The sequence below is a fragment of the Amphibalanus amphitrite genome, unplaced genomic scaffold (genome assembly GCF_019059575.1).
Source record: "Amphibalanus amphitrite isolate SeventyFive unplaced genomic scaffold, NRLGWU_Aamphi_draft 000745F_arrow, whole genome shotgun sequence".
NCBI lineage: Eukaryota > Metazoa > Arthropoda > Thecostraca > Balanomorpha > Balanidae > Amphibalanus > Amphibalanus amphitrite.
Genome location: NW_024882239.1, coordinates 180616 through 206726, shown reverse-complemented (window position 1 = coordinate 206726; position 26111 = coordinate 180616). Strand labels below are relative to the sequence as shown.

At 44.6% G+C, this 26111-nt stretch overlaps 2 protein-coding genes across 2 annotated transcripts; both read right to left on the bottom strand.

The window, feature by feature from the left end:
• Positions 1-2316: 2316 nt before the first annotated feature.
• Positions 2317-3092, bottom strand: LOC122365512 (keratin, type II cytoskeletal 68 kDa, component IB-like). The gene is made up of 2 exons (XM_043336778.1): positions 2825-3092; positions 2317-2634 (listed from the first exon to the last, which is right to left on the bottom strand). Exons 1-2 carry the CDS (start codon positions 2840-2842, stop codon positions 2317-2319), a joined length of 336 nt encoding a protein of 111 aa, XP_043192713.1. The 5' UTR covers positions 2843-3092.
• A 5273-nt stretch (positions 3093-8365) lies between these two features.
• Positions 8366-9972, bottom strand: LOC122365516 (abscisic acid and environmental stress-inducible protein-like). The gene is made up of 2 exons (XM_043336783.1): positions 9588-9972; positions 8366-9029 (listed from the first exon to the last, which is right to left on the bottom strand). Exons 1-2 carry the CDS (start codon positions 9603-9605, stop codon positions 8694-8696), a joined length of 354 nt encoding a protein of 117 aa, XP_043192718.1. The 5' UTR covers positions 9606-9972; the 3' UTR covers positions 8366-8693.
• Between the last annotated feature and the right edge of the window lie 16139 nt (positions 9973-26111).

The following is a 26111-nucleotide window of genomic DNA, read 5'->3' as shown; positions in this document are numbered from 1 at the left end:
CCTCCGATCGGGCACTTCCGGTTCTATGGCAGAATTTGGAGTACAAAGATCAACAAGCGCACATATCCACGCACGGCCGGTCCCCTCGCCTGGCTACGGCCTGCCACCAACCGCAACCATACCTGTCAGGAGGCCCATAAACGTCAAGCGCCAGTCGTGCTTCGAACCCGGACTGCTATAAACGGGGATGTGTGCTCTCACCACGGGGAGTCCAACGTTCTACCGAATGAGCTACGGGGCTGGCTATCATCAATCTCAATTTTAAAAATGGTAGTTTTCACCAATAACTAGAAGCGTTTTTTTGGACTTAGAGCCATAGAACAATTTCAGATGAATGAAATATATGTTGGACGGCTCAGTATTTATCAGGTGTACCGCATCTTATACTTCTATTATGATTTTTTACCCCAAAATAGTGCAAAATAGCTCCAGCACGGAATATGATTGATGCCGTCATATATGTTTCTCGTAAGTTTAGAATTCAGGCATCGGTCCAGTGAGGCTAGGAATAATATACGTATGACCATCGGATCCGGCGTGAAAATTATCCTTATTCATGTGTCGCATAACCACGTAACAGAAGGTGACTTACGCTACCTGACGTGACGTGAAGTTGTTTCAAAATGGCATATTATGACCTGAGGCCTGTTTCACTAAAAACTTGTATTTACAAGTGTTTGTAGTTTACAATTCATAAGTTTTTTTACCAACTACGTAAAAACCGATTTCACTAAGCTTCATCGCCAGTGGCACCTCCGATAAGAAAATGTCTGCAAATAAACTTGTAAACAGTAAAAATGTTTTGAATCAAGAACTATAGCATGTTAAAGATATTGCTTCTTTGAATCAAATATTGTCTAGTATTCATGTCAAAAGCTGCCTAATTAAATTATAAATAATGATGCTGTTGGAAAAAGATATAAATGATAGTTCACATTGTCCTATTATTGAAAGAAAATAACACGCAAAACATTTGACAGCAGAAGACTGTTGAATGCAATTATGGCGCGCGAATGACAAAACATGACGATATTTTAATACCGATTATTTTGCTTCTTAGGGTGTGTGATAAGTAAAAATTGAGCATGAAACGACTCAACAAAGCATAGTTGTTCTAAATATATGACTGTTTTGCATTATTACACAAAAAGTATCAAAATTCCGAACGTCAGGACCACTGGAATTTCAGGTTTGTAATTACGATGTTTTCTTTCAAGTTTCTGGTCTTCGTGAAACAGAAAGTTTGCGATTCCCATGTTTTCTAGCAAACTTTTTCTTGTAAAAAAGTTTGCAAATTTTAAACTCAAAATTCATGTTCAAAGGTTTCGTGAAATCCAAATCTCAAATGTTGGTAATTATTTCTTGTAAACTCAAGCTTTTTCTTTGTAAATACAAGTTTTATTTGTTAGTGAAACAGGCCTCAGACCTTGACCGTGAACCGTCCTTAGTATGACACATGCTCACAGGATGCCTTCAATAACTCTTTGACGTCACTTTGACAAGTTTTGGGAAGATGCTATTGATTCCGCCGTCCATAAGTCTTGTCATGTAGAAGCCCAGAAGTTCAGAACTTGACGTTTTACGTGATGATCTTGACCCAAAATGTGACCTCTATAAGGAAATATTAAGATCGCTTTACAAAAGGTCTCGCAGAGAGCCTCAAACGCCGTCTTGCGAGGTTTGATGCACCGTTGGTTCTCAACATAGCGGAGGGTGAGGGGTTCATATGCGATCCGACCCTTGCAGGCGGTCGAATATACATAGCACATACATATGGAATAGCTCAGGCGGTGCCGGGCTAGCATGGACTGGTGACCTTACGTGACTGTCACAGGTTCTGCAAAAACAACGGCAACAACAACTGAGCTTTGTCATTAGGTTCTTACATATTATCTGGAGAAGCCTACACTTTTGCATGAACGCTGCTCTACTGTTCTACTGCTTTACCTTTGAAGCATGAATGCCTGAATGGACGAGCATGTCATAGGTACTGTACCGCAGGCCTTGAATGTGTTTGTGTGTGTGTGTTTTCAGTCGAACAGCGCATATTACACCATATATTAAAATTGTTTGTGTTTATTGATAACATCACATAACCCGGACAGATCAGCAGTAATTGTGAGCATTGCATTGACAGCAAACTCCATTGCACAATGCATGTTGCACATTGACACCACCTGTATCATTCACACAAAGTACGGTACAACACAGTAGGGATATGCGTTACTATAACCTTGGCTCGACTGTCCAGTGTCTCGGAAAGACGGATCAAAGCGTTTCCACCAGGCGCTAACTGAGTTCGTGTTCCGTCCCCGTCTAGAAGTAGCCGCCGCCACTGCGGAACCGGTTGAAGGAGCCGCTGCCAATGTCAGAGCCGTGCAGACGACCTCCGCCGTAGCCGGAGTTGAAGCCAGAGCTGAAGCCAGAGTTGAACTTGTTGAAGCCGCTGTTGAACCGCTGTCCGCCGCCGATGAACCTGTTGCCGCCCTTGCCGAAGCCGCTGTTGAAGCCGCTGTTGAAGCGTCCGAAGTTGTTGAAGCGTCCACCCTTGTTGAACTGTCGGCCACTGAATTGGCTGCCCCTGAACCCGCCGTCAGCCGAGGCGATGGCCACGAGGGCGGCGACGAGGACAACCTGAAGCAGAGCACATGGTAAGACTGGTGTGAGTGGTGAGTATTTTCGGATGAATTTTCACAAGCATTCGTTCCAGTACACACCTGTAGCCGCAATGGAATATTACGGCCAAGTATCAATGCTATTTTTAATATCCTTTCCAGTGACCAGAGCTCACATAATTTTCCTTGCTTCTTGTTATGGCACTTACCACAAGCTTGAAGTTCATGTTGAGTTCCGTTCGTTGTTTCTCAAAAGGAGTTTGAATGCTGACTGACTGCAGACTGTAGGCCACTCTGTGTCTTTATACTCCACGGTTTGGCAACTCTGAAATAGGGGTTTGTAGCAAAACTAAAGGTGTTGTAACTGGTAACTGACCCTGACTTATACTGCGCTCCGATGAATGCGTGCAAGTGTAGTCCACACTGACCTACGGTGGCGGACAATGGCAATATCATACGGCCCTTTCCGGTGTATGCACATTGGTTATATAAGAGTTCACGTAGATCCTTGATGAAATACAACTTTTTGCGAAGGGTAGGTACTCCATTGATTTAGAATTTTATTTAGGTAACAGCGAAGAGCCAAAAGGTCTAATGCAGAGAAAATGTAGGTATGTGCCTGGATAAAGGTCACACGTCGAGGAGTACAGGAATGGGGAGGGTAGACGTTTTTTGTCCTTTTTACCTCGGTTCATGCACCACGTTGTAATAACCGGCAAAGGGATTTAGCCCTCGCCGGCCGAGGACGGGGGGGGGGGGATGCCGCCCCCATAGGCTTCTTCGCGATAGCTCCAGACACGCCGGAGATAGAGAGCTAAAAATTGGCATACCTGACCGTTGATCCAAGCCGCATCTTGTAAGTTGTAACATCAACCGCATTTTCAGGTAAGGTCAGGTCACTGTCCTATGACGTCATAAGTGAACCTCTGCACAGTCCTCTGATGTCGCAACTCCGCAACGCCCTCAGTGCCAGAGGATCTTTCACAGGCAGATGAAACTTACAGGACGTAGAGGTGAGGTGTCACAACTTGGATATCTCTGATTCTTCCTAAAGGTTACATGAGGTCAGGTCGGTCACGTGTCCTCACAAAGTCAAGTCAATAAGTCAGTCTCATTCTCATCAATAAGTCAATGGGGAAAAAGGAAAACTGCTATTTCAGCACCTGAAACGATCTCAAACTATCTCAAGCACACGCAATCGTGATTTCTTGCACTCCTTGCAAGGTTCGATGCTTCACTTTTCTATTGTTGAACTTGCGTGACGTCATTTATGACGTCAATCGGGTCATAAGAGTTTTTCGTCAATAACTCCCGATCAAACTGAGCTCAAACTGAGCTAGTGAGTTGCAGAAGCCGCAACTGGACTCAGAAAGATCTGCCAAATCGAATGAAATTCAACATTATCTCTTTCGACCGGCTCCGTGACCTGGGGGGCGCCGCCCTGAACTTGACCCGAGGTCAACACCTCAAATTGACTACACCCGAACAAAAAATATACCATTCGACGCGCATGAGCGTGCGCGGGGTGAACACGATGAGGCCAGAATCGCGGCTCTGCAACCGTTTTTTGCGAAGTTTTTTTATGAAAACGGAACCTGTACCTGGGGTCACTTGACCTGACCTTATAGGTCACCGGTTGACCTGGTACCTCAAAAGCGGGTACCAGTCGCTGCGTCTCGTGACGAGGAACACGCTCGTTTTTTTCCGTGACGCTCTAGCTCTATCAGGGGCGAAACAGCGAGGGGGTTCGTACCAACCTCTCGGCCGCCGCGTATGTAGAAAACCAATAGGTCCGGCGAGCCTTAAATGAGCTTCAAAGGTTACAATGAGAGGAGCAATCATTTGTTTTCGTTAGTAAACTCATTAATTAGCACGACATAAGCAATATAAAAGAATCTAAAAGAGGTGAAACTTTTCTCATTTTGACACATTTCCTTATCGGAATCTCGTAAGCCAATATAACATGTGGGAACAAAGTCGTAGTCAGACATGTGCACGGATCCGAAAAAAAGGACCTGGGATCTGATCACACAGATCTTGATCTCGGATTCAATGGGATCATAGATCCAACTCTCATTTGTCGCGGCATACATCGGGATCATAGTTCAGAAACTATTTTTATTTTTTGGCCGGAAGATCCAGTGAGAACACAGATCCTTAGTCTCGTCGGCATAGAAATATTGAGATTTTTTATTATTTCGATGGTTTGGTTTCAGGGATATTAGGTATGTGATTACAAGAAGCAACTTATTTATTAGTTTTGTGGCACTTATTGACATGAAACCAGATGGAAACATGGTTCCACAAGTTGCATATGGTGGGATCCACTCGGATCACATATCCCTGTTTTTGATTTATTGTTAGATCCTATGAGATCAAAGATCCACGATATACCTATTTACCACGTGGGATCCATGGGGATCATAGACCCTAGCCTGCCATTTGCTTTGAGATCAACTGAAATTAAAGATCAATCATTTCGGATTCATGCATATAGGTATCTGATCTTAAGGTCTAGCTACACTATGCGGGATCCTACGTCCGTGATCTGCGAGTTTGCGGGTTTTGCAGAAAATCGGTACGCAGGTCAAGTTCAGCTGATAGGAAATACACAGGGTCGGCTACACTGGGGTCACGCAGATTCAGTCAAGGAAATCCCGGACGTTCAAAATAGGAAATGCCGGATAGTCAGGACGGTCAGGATGTTCCGTACCGATATAAAGTTCAGAGCTACGAACTTTTTTGCAGAATCTGCGTGATTGCGTGATATGAGACAGTTGTTGGCGCACTTGGTGGCGCAACGTATGAATCCAAGTAACGTAATTAATAATTGTTTCTTTAATTTTCATGTGTTTTTGATGTTTTATTAACAAAATAAACTAATTAGCCATAAAATAGTATAGAAGATAACAAACCTAAGCGTTTGTTGCGAAATCATTTATTTATTGTTATTATTACGTCAGCATACAATAATTCACGGAAATTCTGGAAAATCGCAGAAACCGATGTCAAGCGAGTCTCGCAATCACGGATCTGCAGATCACGCACGTAATTTCCTGGACGGTCACGCATAGTGCAGCTCAGCCTTTAGTACGGGCCACGGTTCGTTGCGGGACCGTGACCTTACGTGCACTGTAAAAAAATATTGACGAGCTATGTGTCAAAACAAGGGTCTCGAAACAGTCATCAAGTTGTCAATGCTTCCGGTACCTACCACTTGACTAGTTACCGCTTAGTTAGCTTACAGGCTGAGAACTATCCAGATCGTTATGATCCGGTATTGTAATGATACCCTAGGTGTACCTTTGTTTTGAAGTGCTGAATTAACTATCAAGGTTGTTTGACGTTTGTTTTCGCCTCAATCCGAAACGAGGAAGACCCTCATCAAATTATTAGGTGAAAGCCAGCCTCAGGATGATCAAAATACTAGGGGTAGTTTTGTCATAGTAATCTGTGAAGGGTGAGGAACAAGCCGTAGCAATGCACTCGTCACTAAACCAGCCTGAGATTATTCGCCAGGTAGCTGCTGCGTTTCCCTACTTGCTGAATCATGTTTGCAACTTTCCATTTCCAGACACTTTTAACGGCAAATAAATTGTTGGGTTATTTGGAAGGTGAATGACAATTTTATTTCTATAAGTCAATACATTTGTATTTCCGATTGCCTTAAAACTTTTTTTTTAATCGTTTGCGGTAGGTTTTTATTGTTCGCAATAAAGTTGCGCACCTGTGAATCCTTCACTTAATGCGTTCCCGGCTTCCCGGCGCCAGTTGCGCTGTGCCGTGCCGCGTTCGGTCGGGGTGCGCGCGTCTGTGAAGTGCGAGTGTTTATCACTGGGCAAACCTGTATCGTTTCCATTTGTGCAGTGTCTAGTTATGAAGAATTGCTTGCCGATATATGACCTGCAGTGATCGACGTTCTGATTCAATAACTTGCCATAAGCCATTATTCTCAACCAAATCGCGCAGAGACGTTTGCAAAGTTGTCGAGGGGGGGGGGGGGGGGAACAAGAGCGATTTTAAATGAATTGCTCTCCATGCAGTGCAATAGGACTTAGGTTTAATTTTTCGAAAGTTGTGGAGCCGCCCCCGGTGTCCGGCCTGGCCAACTCTCTCAAGAACCGACAGCTAACGGAACACTGAAGTTTCACTACGACGATTTCCGCCAAAGTTATGAAGAAAAGACAAGTGCAAGAAGTACAAAACTTCTCTTGGTAATCAAAACTTAGGTTTGGCAAATTCCAAACCCTAAGTCACTACAACTGTGGATATAAATAAGCTGGTTATTGACGGCCAAGCTCTGGCCAATCTGAGGTTCAGACCTATCATCAAGTTCATGAGGCAGCTGCGGTTGGGCGGCTCACGGGCTCCACTGCATAGGCTCAGACAGGTACTCTACAAAATGTCTTCTGTGTTCTTAGGTTCAGATCTATCGATAGGTATGTGCATGCTTCTGATTCGATTGATAACTGTAAACGGGCGCTGGAAGTGAAAGGTTCGCTTGATATACGAAAGTTGCATTGCAAGAAAGCACATTATTTCAGAAATACACTTTCATTTTATCTTGAGCGTTTTTGGAATGGGCCGGATGAATTCGTCATCAAACTGGTAAGGGATTTCGTTTGAAAACCACCGATATTTAATAATATGATGGTCTTCAAACGAATTCGCTGGCAAATTCGATGACTGGATTGGGCGGCGTAGGATCTGCTGGTCATCTGACTATGGGTTGATTAGGGCCTACTTGGGCTCCTAGTTTTGACCTAGTTTGAGCTTCATTCGTTAAGTAGGAACAAGACGATGCTTCTTTTGAACATCGTCACTAAACAAGCCGCCCTCGTTTTGACATTGTTTTTCGTTATTATTGTTACTAGGTACTTTGTTATCATACACAGCATTAACGAGGACCTGCTTCCAAAACAAGGCAGAAACGCTCCAGCTATTTTTGGGACGTGGTAAAAACTAACCGACACCTGGTAACTGTCATCTGACGAACACAAAACAAGCCAGGGGCTCGCAGCGTGTGTCAAAAGTAGGATGCAAAACTAGTCTGTACCCCCGACATTTAGCGTTGAGAATCATTTGACGAGGGGCTAGTCAATATTTTTTACAGTGTGACCTTGACCGGCCGGGCTGGGCTGCGGGTCAGCCGCCCGGGCGTCCGAAGGTCAGTGTTGTCCGAGTGATGCTCTTGTGGAGAAAACAACTGCGGTGCCTTGAACGGCGCGTGCTGCCCGAGACGCTCCGGGCACGGCGCAACAAAACAAGGTCAATATTTGGTCTAAGCCACGGGGGTCTGGAAGCTGGCCGAGAGAGGAGACTTTTGGAAGATTTACATAGTATGTTTCTTGTTTTGAAAAGCATTTCATATTATGCTTATAACCAAAGATCTCGGAGGATCAAATCGCGAGAATAGCTAACTTTACGCTAACATTGTTATATGTAGTTACAATTCCGGTCAGGTCGCTCAAGTGGCCTGGTGTTCTGACGTAACAGGTCACCACCAGACAGCTTGTGCAAAAACAACACCAATAACAACAACGCATTGCCAGTAGGTGCTAAAATATCATCGGAGAGAGCCAAAAATTAATGCATGCATGCTACTGTACTGTTCTACTGCTTTTGCTTTGAAGAATGATGAACATTTGAAGAATGATTAGCCGACTTGGCAAACATGTCCTATCATATTATTTCGCATGCCTTGGCCAGTGCTTTCTCGAAAATCACGCAACGCATACCATAACACCGCGTAAGAATATTTGTGTTTATTGATAAGATGACATTCACAGACAAATCAGCATCAGTGTGTACTGTGCATTGACAGTAAGCTTCATTGGATACTGTACTTAAGACATGGACATGCCACACAATGTACTTGCATGGTTCAAAGCAATAGCTACACACATTACCACACTCAAACATTCATGATGGTAAGTCTGTGTGTGATTGGTCACTTATTGGTCACTCACTGAGATACAGACGACAATCATCAGGCATCGTGTGTGACACGGTTGTTTAAGATCTTGGCGAGACGGATGAAAGTGTCTCCATCAGGTACTAATTCGACTCCGTCCCCTTCTAGAAGTAGCCGCCGCCGCTGCGGAACCGGTTGAAGGAGCCGCCGCCAATGCCAGAGCCGTGCAGACGACCTCCGCCGTAGCCGGAGTTGAAGCCAGAGTTGAAGCCAGAGTTGAACTTGTTGAAGCCGCTGTTGAGCCGCTGTCCGCCGCCGATGAACCTGTTGCCGCCCCTGCCGTAGCCGCTGCCGAAGTTGCTGACGCCGCCGCCGAAGCCGCTGTTCAGGCGTCCAACGTTGCTGAATCCACCCCTGTTGAACTGTCCACCACCGTAGCTGATTGGCCTGAACCCTCCGGCAGCCGAGACAACGGCCACCAGGGCAGCGACGAGGACAACCTGAAGCGGAAAGTCATAGATTGATCAGAAACAGCCCGTTATGAGGCTCATCATCATCCGAGAAGTGACAAGTGCTGGATGTTATACCAAAAATCCTCAAACAACACATACCAACCTCGATAGGAAAGAAAAAAATGTGAAAAGAACAAAAAAAAAAAACAGAACAAAAACAAAGACAAAAACAAACAAAAACCGTTACATATCAAAAGGGTACTATATTTTCATTATGCTAATACCAATGTGATACTATTTGGTTACGATTGCTGTGGAATTTGAGTGAATTAAGTCGGGCCCCGTAGGGTTCGAAATTGAAACCTATGCAGACTGATCGAAGGATAGATCGCTTTGCGACCATTATATAGTTAGATAATTTTAATTTTCTTCTTATAAACTTCGGTCCATGCACTTAATTTTACCAAATTCATGACTGACTACAAACACGCTAATTGGCAAGTTAAAATGTTAATATTGCATGGATTGTATGGAATATAGTTCGAATGAAATTTATATTGCATGGATTTTCTGCAAAGTACAAAAAGCTAGGCAATTGTCACTTACCACAAAATAGGAGTTCATTGTGGGTTTTGGTTAGGAGTTTGTATCTCACTGCAGGACTTTGATCGAGTGGATACCTGAGCTCCATTGCAGCTTGCTTTTATACAGCCGTGAGATGCTAGCCTTGGAAAATACACACGGCAAAGCCTGCAAACTGCAGGCGGCGCTTCGGTTACGAAACTGATCTTATCTTGTGGAGTACGCTAGTGATCATTGGCAAGCGTCCACTGAGTCATCAGAGTGTGCATTGTCTTGTGTAGAAGACATAAAATATAGCAGAAATATAGTGAATCAGGTACTCACGCAACATCTGCTATTCTCTCACGTTTGAAAGAGCAAGTGGTATCAAGGTCACCATATTTGTCTAAACTCATCCCTAAGCCGTAGAAATAGGTCACGGGGTTTTCGCATTGTCTGCAGTTGCATTTCCCGAGGCTGAGTGAAACAGCGTAATGAACAAAGGAACGTTCAGCTGAGTAGTGACAGGATTCAAGCACAAACTCGTGTCGTTAAGTGTCAATTTCCAGTCATCGATCATTGCGTGTATTTGACCAAATACACTTTGTAATTATTATGCACTTATGTATAGGTATTGACTTAACCCTCGCCCGTAAACGGTGTTTTGCCACCTTCGCCCATGCAGGGGGGGGGGGGTTGGTGCGACCCCCCCCCTGGCGTTTGAAAACGGAGCGTCGTAGAGCTTAGCGGAAAAGACCAAGGGATTGCTCTCAACGAGATCTCGCGATTGGTGGTATATTTTTTGGTCCTAGGTCAACATTTGACCTACTTATGACCGGTCAAAGGTCAAATTTTCGGAAAAATCTAACTTTTTTTCAGATTTCCGCGCCGATTGCGGCAAAACGGTAAGAGATATCGACTTGAAACCTTCACTATCGTGATCCTTGATCAATCCTCTATCGTTTGGTGTGTATTTCGATGTCATAACTCTAAAAATGATGCGTTGGGAGCATCGGAAGTCTGCAAGGTCATTTGTGCATTGGGTCACGTCAGGCGTGTGACGTCACTGACCTGACTTTTTTTTTTTTTTTTTTTTTGCTCCGCCAGCCTAAAGCCAGTCTGGAGCCGGGGGTCATTACATCTGGCAATTTTGGCCAGGAACAAAGTTTTACGTTAAGCCGGTTTATGTGAACCCGGAAGCAATAGCAACGTGGGAGCCTATCCTTAGTGTGTGTGAGCAAATCTAATGGGGGAACTTACTTTTGCCGAAGTGCCGAAAAAGCCGGAACAAAACACAGATGAAGAAACGGTAACATTTATTTACATCACATATTCATACACTTGTGTAAGGTGTCAGTGTACTGGTGTGGGGTGTATTGGTCAGGGAAAAAGTCCTAAATAACAAAAAACCTGACGCCTATTGCAAAGGGGAAAACCCCGCGCTGAAGCCAAAGAGCGCGGGGAAAAAACCCCTACAGTTGTTTAATCTAATGTGTAGGAGGTAAAAGGGAAGGGATAATGACGGCCCCGTGCTGGGGAGGGGCGCCCGGCGACCACAGGCGTAAACACCTTGGCTGCCAGTCGGCGTTGGCTCTCAACGACTCCGCCTTAGCGGGTCGGAGAGCGCAATAGGGGGCCGCCAGTTACACATGCCAGTTACACAGTGCAAGAAACATCAATGGCTAGAGCGCGAGCACACGATGCAATCAAAAGGAGAATGTAAATAAACGACCGGGATTTAGGTTGTACGAGTAAGGAACTGGGCGCCGCGTTACTATCGTCCCCACGGCGCCCACTCATGCCCGTGCTCGGGGTTCCTTTTGTCTCAGTGAGGTGGTTTCTATATGCTGTTAATAAGACGTGCCTCCTGGAGAAAGATAAAAAGCAAATCATGAAGCTCTGGATGATGGTCGCCAAGGATAGTTGGCAAATCCAGACTGAGGCCATGTGTGGTAATGTGTCTTATAATGTGTCTTCTGTGGTGCTGTAGGCGTGGGCAGTGGAGTATGAAGTGCTGTATTGTGTATCTTGGATGTGTGGGGCAATAGTGACATATTGGAGGTGGTACACGGTCGTATATATGCGAGTGTGTAAGATACGTGTGTCCTAGCCTCAGTCTGGCCAGCACGGTTTCTTTTTGTCTTGTAGGTTGATTTGAAGAAGAGAAATGGGAAATTGATGGTTTAATCGGATAGAGATGTGGATGTTTGATTGTGTCCCAGTCTCTTTGTCGAAGTTGCATAAAAGAGACGTAAATATGGTTGATGAAATCTATAACTGGAAGAGGAAGATGATTTCGAGACGAGAAGAGGAGTCCAGTTTTGGCAAGGTTATCTGCCCGTTCGTTACCTTGGATCCCCATATGTGCGGGGATCCAGAGGATTCTTACTTCTTTCTTTTCTTTCTGTAGAGCAATCAGCTGCTTTTTTATTTTGTATACCAAAGGATGTGTTTCCGTTTTTCTTGTCGTCAAAGTCCTAACAGAGGAAGCCGAGTCTGTGCATATCACTGCTTTCTGAAAATGTTTGCTTGCAATATATTTAAGAGCTGAACTAATCGCTATCAATTCAGCGCTGAATATGCTGTGGCTGTCGTGAAGTCTGTTTGTTTTTTCAAAATTTTGCGAAGTTATAGCTGCGGCAGAGTGTCCGTCTTTCCGTGAACCATCGGTATAAATATATGCGTCTGCCTGATGTTCTTCTTTGTATTCAAAGAACAGCTGTTGTGCTTCCTCTTTTGTAATTTTTGTCTTTTTATCGGTAAATAGGAAATCGATATGCTTGATTTGTTGTAAGAAGAAAGAGGAAAGTGAAGGTGAGGGCATGATGTTCGGATGGGATATTCGAAAGACGTTGAGTACCATTTGAATTCGAGAGGCGATAACCAGGAAGCGTCTTTGAGGAGCAGTCGGCTGCAGATCTTCAGTGTAACGGTTATTTAGTATTTTATATGTGTGGTGAGAGGGGAAGGAGCACGACCGAGCGAAGAACCGAAGGAGCTGGTATTTCCGACGCTGTACAAGTAGAGGCAGATTTAGTTCAATATGGAGACATATTATGTTTGTCGTGGACATCGCGCCCGCAACTATGCGGAGTGCTTTGTTCTGGATTATTTGCAATGACTCAATTTTCTTAGAAGCTATATCATCAAATAGAAAAGCATTAAAGTCCAAGATAGGGCGAATTAGGGAAATGTATAGTCTGAGAAGTGTGCTTCTATCTGCGCCCCACTTCTTACCAGCTATACATTTAAGTATGTTTATACGTCTTTCGCAGCGTTGGGCTATATCTTCGAAGTGTTTATTGAATGTGAGTTTATTGTCTAGGGTGACTCCCAAATATTTAAATTGGTTTACATATTCAATAGGTATGTTGTTTATCTGTAGTCTAGGGGGGTTAGTAAAACGGCTTCTAGGGGGAGCGAATATCATTGCCACTGTTTTAATTGGGGACACGGTAAGTCCCCATTTGTCGCACCACTTTCTAATATCATCAAGTGCTGTGTTCATGCAAGCATACGCCGTTTGTACAGATGAATCAGTAACCCAGACGGCTATGTCATCGGCATATATTGAAAATTTAAGTTTAGCATTATGTGTTTCTATTATGTCATCAATCATTACAAGGAAAAGGGTCGGGGACAACACACTGCCTTGTGGTAGCCCGTGCTCCTGTCGGAAAGGAGGTGAATATGTGTTGCCGCATCTTACGTTAAAAGTTCGGTTGCTCAGAAAGTTCGTAATGTATGAGGCCATTCTGCCCCGCAATCCTTTTTTATGAAGTTTTATTTGGAGGGCAATTTTATTTACTTTATCGAATGCGTTTTGGAGATCAATAAAGACAGCAAGGGTATATTTTCTTGTTTGAAAACCACGTTGGATATCATCTACAATGTATGTTATATTGTCTGCAGTTGATCGGCCGTGACGAAAGCCATTTTGAAACGGAGAGAGAAGGGAGTTCGTTTCTAGGTAAGCCCTAATTCGCCCATTGACCATACGTTCCATTATTTTAGAGGCACAACTAATTAGAGAGATAGGACGATAGCTAGATGGGTTAGAAGGTGGTTTCCTAGGCTTTAGGATAGGTATAAGGGTGCTGGTGCGCCAGGGTTCTGGGTAGCTGTTGTTCTCCCATAGAGAGTTTAGGCAAGACAAAAAGGTATTGAGACCGGATTCAGTCAGATTTTTGAAAAAGGAGTAAGAAATCTGATCCGGTCCTACTGATGTGTTGCCACACCGCGAGATGGCATGTGTAAGTTCGTGGTTCGTAAATGGTGTGTTGTACAGTTCACGGTTGCTTGAGTGAAAGTTCAGTGTAGACAGTTCGTGTGCGAGTGTTTCGGTGAGCTGCGGTGTGTATTGTTGTGCTGAGGAGATGTTCGCGTAATGCTGTGCGAAGAGTGTTGCAACGTCTGAAGGGATAGTGTAGTGGGTGTTGTTAATGTGAAGATGAGGGATTTTGTAAGGGTTGCTGCGTCTTGCCGAGAAACATTTTATTAGTGACCAAATTTTGGACAAAGGAGTAAAACGATTAAAGTTATTTGAAAAGTTTTGCCAGCCGGTGGTTTTAGCATGGTTAATTATCAAAGAGGCTTCATGTTTTGCTTTGCGATAGGCTTCCGCATTTGCTTCGCACACGCGGCGGTGGAACTGGCGGAGTGCGCGTTTCCGAAGGGCTACGGCGCGTTGGCAGTCTGCATTCCACCAGGGAGCTCTTCTATGTTCTTTTGGGGGGCCAGTATGGGGGATGTTTTGATGCGCAGCGGCAAGAATGACGTTAAGAAATGTGTTTATATCTGGTGGAGGTGTAGACAATGATTCGTCAATATACTTTTGGAAAGACGCCCAGTCGGCCTTCTTAAAGTTCCACCTTGGCAAAAAATTAAAGTTTGTCTGTCCTGAAGGGACGTTGAGTAAATAATGTATGGGGTAGTGGTCACTGAAAAGAGAGTCATCTTCAACGTGTTGTGTAACAAGTGTCGCGGTGTTTGTGTCTGTAATGGCGAGATCTAGGACGGAGTGTACGACCTCTCCATTGCGTGTGCGTGTGAATGTGGGCGTGAGATTGTTAATGAGTATTAAATCGAGTGAGTTAATTACGTTAAGAAGTTGTGTTCCGCGCGAGTTTGTTTCTGTGCACCCCCATGTGCGGTGGTGTGCATTGAAGTCCCCCATGATTATAAAAGGCGGAGAAAGTTGGGAGAAAAGGTCTAGGAGTAGAGGACAGGAAAGTGGGAGGCTAGGTGAAAGGTAGATCGAAAGGACAGTGAGGTCTAGTTGTGCAATTTTAACTTTTACTCCGACTGCGTTAAGCGTAGTTCGGAGGAAAATTTCATGATGCAAAAGTTTATTTGAAACGTAAAGAGCCGAGCCGCCCCGGCGGTGGGTTTCATTTACGTTATTTGTATATAAAGAGAAATCACGAATGTTGAAATTGTAATTATATGTATCTGAATCTTTAAAATGGGTCTCTTGGATGGCGGCTAGTAACGGTTTTTTATTTAACATATAGTTCTTGAATTCCCCCCAATGGGATACCAACGAGTTCGTCAGTTATGATTCTAAAACAATCCATCAGTGTGTCAGGTCAGTCGGCATTTATACCAATGTGAAGCAATCTCCAATTTAGCGTAAATCTGGCCGGAGGTTGTTCCCTTTATGACGTCATAACTCCGTGACCTGACATGACCTCGACAAAAAAAAATACCAAAAGTTGCGCAAAGGATGCCCCATAGGGTACTGAAAATTTGAGCAGGCTATCTGAAACGGTTTGGAGTGTAGCTAAGAAAAACCTCAGGGGGGGGGGGGGGTTGCACCAACCCCCCCCCCTACATGGGCGAGGGTTAACACAATAAGTGAAACGGTTTTGAATAGAGTTGCTTAGCTGACTAGTTTTATGGAAAGTGTTTAATGACGTAAAACTGATCAACAAACATAGGAAAAACATGAATAGAGTATAGCGCGGCCAAGTGGCTTTGAAGTGTGTGTAAGAAGTTACTGACGGTAGTCGCCTGTGTTATCAGGTGATGCTAATATCTCACACACTTGACCTTAAATACAGCTGTATGGGTGAATGGTATACTGTATGTATGGTGGGTAATGTATATTGCATAAATGTGCATGATATATGTAGACTTAGATCACATGCGTATTGGTTGAATGAACACGAGCAATTTTGTTTGAAATCAAATGCACAAAACGTTATCGATCTTTGTTTTGACATATTCGGTGGAAAGAGACAGGAAAATAACTCCTAATAGATCTTTTCATTTTTAAAATTAACCATGCAGTTACACAAATATGTATGTAAGGTCAACGTTTGCTAAGTACTACTTCATTGCTAATGTGTGCATTGTTTGAAGCATGTTCCTATGTCGTGCTGTTCATCATTTGGAGATTATTGCTTAGCTGAATTTAAAACGGTGATGAATAAAAAATCAATGTCATGAAATGAAGTACACTCTAAATCCATTTAAGTAAAAAAAAATATAAGCACTGTCATGTAAAGATAATCAAGATACCAAATAAACTGGGTCACAACGTTTTGTCGTGATGTGACGCACCTTTGCAACATATGGCAGCATCGCTCATCTCAGCTTGTCTAAAACCGGATGGTTTTTGGGGTCTGGGAGTGGTACAGGAATATAGGAAACGCATGACTGTACCGACCTTCCTCTCCGCACCCGCCAGGTGTTCGCCGGTGACGCCATCACTTTCGACGCCGTCTAAAAAGAGAGTCTGAGTCCAATACTCTGACTCCATGTTCATACCAGAGCTAGCAGACTGTCTACCGGATCAGATCCGGTCCAGTGGTGGAGCATGGGAACTGATCTCCGGCATGTGCGAGTTACAACACAGAGTTTCCGCGGTACCGTGGTCTCTCATACAGGATGATTCCCGGATGAAAAGTCAAAACGTTAAAAGTAAACGGATAAAAAGTCAAAGGACATTAAGTCAACAGACAGATAGTCAACATCGCAAGAAAACAAAGGACAAAATGTCAAATGAACAAAAAGTCAACCTGCCAAAAAGACAACACGCCAGAAGTCAACAAGCTAAAAGTCAACACGCAAGAAGTCAAAAAACATAATGTCAAAGAGACAAAAAGCCGAATAGTCAAAAAGTCAACGCGCTAAAAGTCAACACGCTAAAAGTCAACACGCATAAAGTCAACACGCAAAATGTCAACGCGCAAAAAGTCAACACGCAAAAAGTCAAGACGCTAAAAGTCAACACGCCTAAAAGTCAACACGCTAAAAGTCAACACGCGAAAGGTCAACATGCTAAAAGTCAACACGCTAAAAGTAAACATGCTTAAAAGTCAACACGCTAAAAGTCAACACACAAAAAGTCAACAAGCAAATAGTTAATAGGTGCGCGAAAAGTTGATGCGCAAAATGTAGTCAACAGCAAAAAGTAGTCTTTAACAGCAGTCGTTAACTAAGTCGGTACAAGTATGTACGCCGCAGCCCGCGTCTCCGGTCGGCGACTGACCCGCGCCGGGCCACCTGATCCCCGGCCGCCGCCCGCTGGGCGCCGGCTCACCGCATAGCGTGTCTCGGCGCGTCCCCGTGCGTGCCCCGACCCGACACTACCGATAAGAACGCTCCTACCTATTTTTACTTTGCTTTAAAAAGTATATTGGGAATGTGAACTTATCTATATAAAGTTGGCGTACTGTGCCTGCTGGTGGCGGGGGGGGGGGGGGGGCAGTTCCGATAAGGAGACGTAGGGCGGAGGCGAAGATGAAGGAGAGGGACAGTAACTGGTGGCCACAATGCGCTATACTTGTCACCTCTCTTTGGACGTCACAGCTCCGAGGTCCTAAAAAATTGTGTTTTTAGCAATCGCATCTCGATAACTTAATTGGCCTATACATTTCGATGAAAATTGGTCACCTTAATTGTATGCAGTCCGTACCTTTCGATGAAAATTGGTCACCTTAATTGTATGCAGTCCGTGAATATTAACCCTCGCCCCAGTGTCAGTCTGGATTTTCCACGACCTGGTATGTGTGTGTGTGTGGGGGTTGAACACCCCCCCCCCCCACTAACTCGGCTCCTGGGCCACGTAGCGACACGCGGTAAGCGGCAATCGAAAGAACGTCCAAAATAAGGACGAAAACACTTCGGTCATTTTTTGGGTCAGGTCAGAGGTCAGGTCACCAGAGGTCACCAAAGGTAAAATGTTGACTATTTCAACATTTTGGAAACTGCCAACGGCTATCTCAGGAACCGATAGAGCTACAGCGCCGCGGAAAAGCGCATTCGATAGCCCTTTACAGACCTTTCTGAGTAATGTTCTCAGATTTGACATCAGGTCAACGGTTTAACCTCCAGAGGGCAAAAACTCCAAAAATAGCCGTTTTTGCGAAAATCAGTTTTTCGGCGATAACTTTTGACTCAAAAGAGCCATGGCATTACTTTTGCCAGCATCGTGTTCCTCTCGTCGAGACGCGTAGAATTAACTATAAGTTGACCTTGAAAGGTCAACTTGAAAATTTGACCTCAGATCAAGGTCATGACCTGACCGGAAAAGGTCATGTTGCATATCAGTCGATCCGCAATGTCGAGCCGAACACATCTAAGGCGTTTTCAGCGCTCTAGCACGCCTTTATCAGAAGTTATTAGCGAAAAACTGTTAGATTCTGTTCGTGACCTGAGATGACCTTGGGGACATAACGAGGGGTCACAGTTGCCATTTTCCGGTTCAGTGTGTCAATTTTACTTACATATCGATGTTTGAGAGTGTCTAGAATGGCGTTCGTGCAAAACAGACGCTTTTCAATTTTCTCCCATTGACTTATAATGGAGAAGCCGCAAAATTGACCTGACCTTAGGTCACCGATATCAAATTTCCGAGATATACATTTTATAGATAATGTTGCTCTAATCAATCGCTGAAAGTTTCAAGGCAATCGATGAATCGGTGTAGCTATGACGAACATTCTTATTTTTTCTGAGGTGAGGTCACTTGGCGTGACCTGGTGAGCTGACCTAAGGTGACCTGGGTCTGAAATTTTCACAACATGTGCGGAAAAGATTTACAAACAGGTGTGTCAAAAACGGCGGCGCTCCGTGCCGCCGTTTTTGAGATATCTGCGAAAAACCGCAGGGGGGAGGGGGTGTTCAAACACCCCCCACACTTGGGCGCGGGTTAACAGGTTGTTGTCTGTTGATGCTGATATGAGCGTTCCTTTCAAGGCAGGACAATCCGACAATCACACAATTGCCTCTCGTTCCAACTTCCACCTATCTAAAAGAAACGACGCGCTTTACTATTGTACCAATTGTACCATACAATACGCTTGAACTATAATAAAAGTGTGAAATCGCTTATAGAACCCGTGACGGAATCAATTGATGAGAAACGTCTCCCTACACAATATAGGAAATTTGAACAAGCGAACCTTTCGTATCGATAACATTCCGGGTTACTATATTTGTTGAAATAATTCCAGTAAACTGCGCCTGGGACAGCCAGTTGTCTCGAAGGATCTTGTAACGCTGCCTCATGACAACCTTACGATGCGAGCGAGCTCCCACCTAGCACGTAAGTGTCAACGGATGTGTGTCAGATTTCAGCCAAGCATGCCCGTGCGACCAGCTGAGTCGCCGTTGCGGGCCATGGGAATCCCCATCAGTCGCGCAATAGAGGCAGTCTCGCTTCAATGTCCAATGATGCAGGTTATATTGTGCAGCATCCTGCTTAATTGTGTACAGCTGTTTGTAAATGTTATCTCATGTATGTAATGACTGATGATCCAGGTGTCATTGACTTTGTCTCTTTGACTTGTCCTTTTAAGTTTTTGGATTTTGGCTTTTTTCCTTGGGATTTTTCGTAATTTGACTTTATGTCCTGTTGACTTTTCGTCTTTTGACCTATGTCCTCTTCACCTTTCGTCCTTTTGACTTTTTGTCCCTTTGATTTTTTGTCCTTTTGACTTTTTGGACTTTGACTATATGTCTTTTTGACTTTTTGACCTTTTGACTTTTTATTTTGACTTCATGCCCGGTTGACTTGTTGTTTTTTGACTTTTTGTCCTTTTGACTTTCTATCCTTTTGGTTTTTTGGATTTTGACTTTATGTCCTGTTCGCTTTTTGTCTTTCGACTTTTGTCCTTTTTACTTTTTGGCTATTTGACTTTTTGCCGTTTTTACTTTTTGTCTTTTGACCTTATGTCCATTTGACTTTTTGTCTTTTGATTTCTATGCTAGTTGACTTTTCGTTCATTGACTTTTTGGCAATTTCACTTTTTATCTTTTGACGTTTTATCCTTTTTGACTTTTTGCCTTTTGACTTTCCTCTTTGTTGACCTATTACCTTTTGACTTTTAAGATTTTTGACTTCTTGCTTTTGACGTAATGTCTGTTGACTAATCATCCTTTTACATTATATCATTTGACCTTTTGTCCGGAACCCATACAGGATATGTCTCAACTCCAGCTGCACGGGAGATGATCAGACCGATATATCTCGTTGCGCCCTCAGGCTCCACTCAGTTGAGTGCTCAACTAGGTGTGAGGTGCTCATGCGAGAGGGAGGGAGACCGTCCTTGTGCTTACGGCGGGACCCTGCAGTGACCCATTACAAATCCTGGTGGACAATGGCAAGGGCACAGGAGTAGACATTATCAGTGACTTACGGAGAGCTTGCTACACTGAACGCATTCAGCGTAAAGCATGTCGTTCAAAAATGCGTCCCACTTCCCAGTTTCTACGGCACGCAACATCGAAGCCTGCGAAGCACGGGACTTTGAACACGTTTAACCCGCGCCCCGGGGGGGGGGGGGAGGGCGAAACGGCCCCCCTGTCCTTTTCCGTAGATATCTCTTAAACGACTGCAAATATCGTCACCAAACTTTCAGGACCCCTTCAAACGTCATGTTTACACATTCTGACCATAACATTTTTCAAGAGCCTATGATAGGTTGGCCACAGATGACTTCAGAATGACGTCATGTTCTGACATTTTCGACAAAAAAGGTTTCGCGGGAAGAACTGACAGGCCTATAGCTTTGAAGATGCAGAAAAAATGTTCAGACATAAAAGGTGCAGAATTTACAGGGCTATAGAAATACTATCTCAGATTGTCGAAATTTTTGGTTTTCAACCCCCAAAAATAAACAATAGTTTTTATTGAATATGATAGCCAAACAATCCCAAAAGTTTTCGAATTTAAAAAGAAATATGTAAGAAAGTCCCAACCGCTTGGCGCTTTCTATCTACATATCAGATTGGATACTGATACCCTTTTTGCAAAGTTTTAGCAAAAAAAAAAACTGTTCAAAATTGAAGACGTCAAATTTTCCAACTCAATTTTTGGCAATTCTAGAGCATGTAGCGCAAAACAAAGACTACAATTAGACTCCCTATGACGAGCTGCATCGAATCCATACCCGTTTTGAGCAAAAATATCAATTTTGAAATTTGACCTAATTTGACCTGACCTTGACCTGACCTTCACCAGAACATAACCTTAACTGGCCCCAAAGGTCGCCTGACCCACATCATTGCATTTGTCATAGATGGACTATGAAACATGTATCACACGACACCTCAATGTTGTGACCCTCAGTGACCTGACCTCTGTGACCTGACCTAGTATCAGTTACCTCAGATACCAAAATATGTGTTTGAGAACAATACTCCATCGACGGTTTTCAATAACATGCCTTTTGCTCGACTTTTACAACACATTTCTTGAAATGCCTGTAAACGGTGAAAATGCGACATTTGACCTGAACTGTGATGACATCAGTTGGACCGGGGTCAATGAGATTCGGTCACAAGGTAGTTCCCCGGAGGGGCTATCGAACGTCATTTGAATTTTGAAAATCGGCCGGTAACATTCCGAGATCTTAGGGGGGGGGGAGGGCGAAACGGCCCACCTACGGGTGGTAGGGTCTGCCGATAGCCCTGCGGGGCGCGGGTTAAAGATTGTCTGAGCATTTAATTCAAAAGCAGATACATGTGTATGCCTAGCTGAGGCAATATTCCCTGCAAATGTTCCGCATCAATATCGTCAACATTCGTCACCATGATGTAATCTTTTAACGACCTTAAAAAAAAGAAATTTTCTAAACGAATGTTGCAATAATCCCATGCGTGGATAAATCAACTATGCGGAAGCAAATAAATGAAACTGTGCCCCCGGTCGTTTCCTAACACTCGGAATGCCAGGTCACTGGATAGGGCGCTGCCCCAGCATCTGTTCTGGCCGCCAACCTCCGATACAATCTTTTCCGGCTGACCACTGGTGTTCGAACCTGGTTCGAACGGCTGCAGTTCGGCCTCTGTTGCAATGCGCTCTCGGTTGCAGACCAGAGGCTTCCTCCCAATGTTCTGTGCAATTATTCCGAGCGATCAGAAATGGCACAGAGAACGTGGGAATGAACGGAAACGGTGCGTGACTCCCAGCGCCGATCGGACGCACCAGGAAAAATTCCCAGGGTGAAATTTCGCAGAATGATGTCAGGGTCATTGGACAATGTAGTTGAACAGAGGGACCGTCGCACGGAACTTACCCCTAATCTGGCGAGGTCCACGGACCACGGTCGGACACGCGGCACTGGGAGGATTAGCCTATTAGTGGCGGGCTCCTGGATAACCCATCAATGCCAGCTGGGGAGGGGGGGGGGCAGTATACGCCGCGGGTTTCCTAGATCTCGAGATCAACTGTTACCCGCTGATTTTCGAAGTTGAAGCACCAATCAATAATCTGTCTGTCTGTCTGTCTGTCTGTCTGTGAATTTGGTTAAAAGTTGGCAGCTGACTGGTATTCCTAAGTTGGTTTGGTTTCGGTATTTCCCCATGGTTTTGGTTGGTATTTGTTTTGGTATCGGTATCCTCATTTTCTGTAACTGACATCACTAGTCGTCACGGATGCAATATAGGCTCAAGATGACTATCAGTCAATATTATTATGGAGAATACTCCAGTCAGGCGCTCGTCAAAACTGCCATGCTAAGAAGGGAAGAGGCACCGATCTTTCTGCACCTGTACAGTGTATAGTGTATGTATATCCCTATCTAACTACATAAGGCATATTAACCCTCGCCCTGGCAGGGCATTTTTCATAACACGGCCTGGCAGGGGGGGGGGGTCGATGCGACCCCCCCCTCGCGATTGGCTCCTATGGCACCTAGAAACACCAAATTTGGTAGGTAGGTGGGCCCCCTGGAGTTCTCGCCCCTGTGCAAATTTGGTTGCTCTAGGTCATTATTTAGGGGGGGTTTGGGGGGTATAAATGTAAAAATTTCGCTAAAAACAGGTCAAATGTTTTTCGCTTATAACTTTTGATCTAATTAAGATAGAGCAAAAAAAAAAGCACCAGTGAACTCAGCACGTCAAAGCGCGTCGAATGATATACTTTTTAGTTTGCTTAAGTGTACTTAAAGTTTTTCTTAAATTTTAAGTAAACTTAAACTAATAAATTAAGTTAAAGTTAACCAAATTGCATCATATCGCATATCATTCGATTCGGCTGATCACCAGGAACACAATGATACCATTTTTAAGCTCTAGCGTCATTATGTGCCAAGTTATCGGCAAAAACGTCATTTGACCTCAGTTGACCTCATTTGACCTGACCCATGGATAAGTACACCAAACAAAGAAGCACCAAGTGACCTGCTGTTAAGTACTGTGGTTTCAAAGCACAAAAGTGATAGAACGAAGCGGATATCTCCAGTATTTTCCGAATTTAGTATTTTCCCATAGGCTTAACATTACGACGTAATGACCTCTAACTGACCTCAGGTCAATGACCTCAAAAAACCCGAACTATATGTTATACAACGCGGTGACCTTAGCACATCCTGAAAGTTTGAAGGAAATCAGTGCAAAACTGTGAGTTGGACAGGTGCAAAAAGAAAAATGAAATTTGACCATGACCTTGTACCGGTTTTTCTGACCTGGTGACCTGACCCAAGGTCACCCGGACCTGAAATTTTCAGGTCATATGTAAAAAGGTTGCCCCATAGGCTGTGCCAAATTTGGCGGCGCTGCGCGCCGCCATTTTTACGCTATCTTCGAAAAACCTTAGGGGGGGTCGCATCGACCCCCCTGCCAGGGCGAGGGTTAACCCGCGCCCTGCTGGGGGGGGGGGGTGTTTGAACACCCCCCCGGGGGTGTTTGAACACCCCCCCTTGTGGTTTTTCGCGAATATCTCAAAAACGGCGGCGCGGAGCGCCGCCGTTTTTGGTACACCTTATCATACATCAATTCTACACACGTTGTGAAAATTTCAGACCAAGGTCATTCAAGGTCAGGTCACCAGGTCACTTGAAGTGACCTCACCTCATAAAAAGTTTCAATGTCTGTCATAGCTACACCGAGTGACCGATCGCTTTGAAACTTTCAGCGATTGCTAAGAGCAATAGTATGTACAAAATGTATATCTAAGAATTTTGATATCGATGACCTAAGGTCAGGTCAATTTTGCGACCTCCCCATTATAAGTCAATGGGAGAAAATTGAAATGCGCCTCTTTTGGACGAAAGACATTATAAACACTCCCAAACACTGAATTACAAGTGGTTTAGACACACTGAACATGAAAATGGTGTCTGTGACCCCTGTTTATGCCCTGAGGTCATCTTAGGTCACGAATGGTATCTAACAGTTTTTCGCAAATAACTTTTGATAGAGGCATGCTAGAGCGATGAAAACGCCTTAGATGTGTTCAGCTCGACGATACGGATCGACTGATATGCAACATGACCCTTTCCGGTCAGGTCATGACCTTGACCTGAGGTCAAATTTTCAAGTTGACCTTTCAAGGTCAAGTTATAGTTCAATCGATGCGTCTTGACGAGAGGAACACGATGCCGGTAAAAGTAAGCTCGTACAAGGCTTGGGTCAAAAGTTATTGCAGAAAAACTGTTTCCGAAAAAATCGGCTATTTTTTCAGTTTTTGCCCCCTGCAGGCAAAACCGTTGACGTTAGGTCAACTCTGAGAAAATTACTCAGAAAGGGCGCTAATAGGGCTATCGAATGCGCTTTTCCGCGGCGCTGTAGCTCTATTGGTTCCCGAGTTAGGCGTTGGCTTCTTGGAAATTGTCGACATTCGACCTGGAAATCGGCGAAATTTTGCCTTCAATGACCTCTGGTGACCTGACCTTTCACCTGACCAAAAAATTGACCGAAGTGATTTCCTCATTATTTTTAACGCTCTTTCGAACGCCGCCTTCTGCGTATCGCTACGTGGCCCAGGAGCCGAGTTAGAAGGGGGGGTGTTCAAACACCCCCCCCCCCAGCAGGGCGTGGAAATCCAGGACCCCCAGCCGGGCGCGGGTTAACACGCGCATCGACGGGGGTCTGCGCCAACTTCGTACCGACGGGGGGGGGGGGCGGATGACCGCCCCCCCTGATATCTCGAGAACGAAGCAAGGTAGCGACAAGCGGTAAACGGCATCGGATACGCACGGACAAGGTCTACAATTTTTACAAAGGTCATTTTCGGGTCAGGTCAAAGATGACGTCACAGGGGTCAAAAAAGTCAAAATGGTGGCCCTATATATGGAGAGAGTTTTTCTCGAATAACTTTCGAATTAGTCAAGATAGGAACAAACTAAGGGCATCATCGTGATCCTCTCGTCAATCCGCATCGAATGACATATATGTTGACCTCGAAAGGTCAAGGTCAAAGGTTGACCTCAGGTCACGTGACCTCGAGGTCATCATGTATATCATTCGATGCGTCTTGACGAGCTGAACGCAATGAGACCATCCGCGTGGCTGTATCTTGTTCCTGTACGGAGTTATTGGCAAAAAAAACCTTTGGTGACCTTTGGTAACGTCACATGACCTTACAGCTGCCCAACAGCAAACAGACCTCAAGGTAGTGAAGTTTGATCGTATATGAAGTCATGTATGGTATATGGGGCCATTCTGACCCGTTTTAGTGGTAAAAACAGGGAGTTGATTTTCCCCCCATTGACTTATAATGGGGAGGTCGAGGAATTGACCTGACCTTAGGTCATGGATATCAAAATTCCGAGATATACAAATTGTAGCTACTAATGACCTAATAGCATCCTGCGACTTTCAAAGGCCTCCGACATCTACTGTAGCTCTGGCACGGTGACAAAGTTGCAAAAAAGTGACTTGAGGTTGGGTCATTCAAAGTGACCTGGTGCCCTGACCTTGAAAGTTAGGAGGTTTAAACTTGCACACCATGTGTAAAATTGATGAGAAAATAGTCATTCCAAATTTCGCGGCGCTACGCGCCGCGGTTTTTCCGCTATTTGCGAAAAACCTCCGGGGGGGGGGGGGCGGATATCCGCCCCCCCGTCGGTGCGCGTGTTAATATGCCAAAAAGGATCTTAGCACATTCTAAATGGCCGGTTATGACTGTGTGCAATGTCCTATCTTTGTCCCACCGTAACCTGCTGTCGCCTCTACAGCGCCGTATCAGTCGGGCCCAGACCAGTTACGACACACTAGGATTTTCCTGCAGAAATCTCTGCAGCCGCGCCGCGCCGAGAAGTATAAAGGCGCACCGCGGCCGGCGGTTACCAGTCATTCAGCATTCAAACTCGTCCGGAGTTACCACCTCAGCTCATT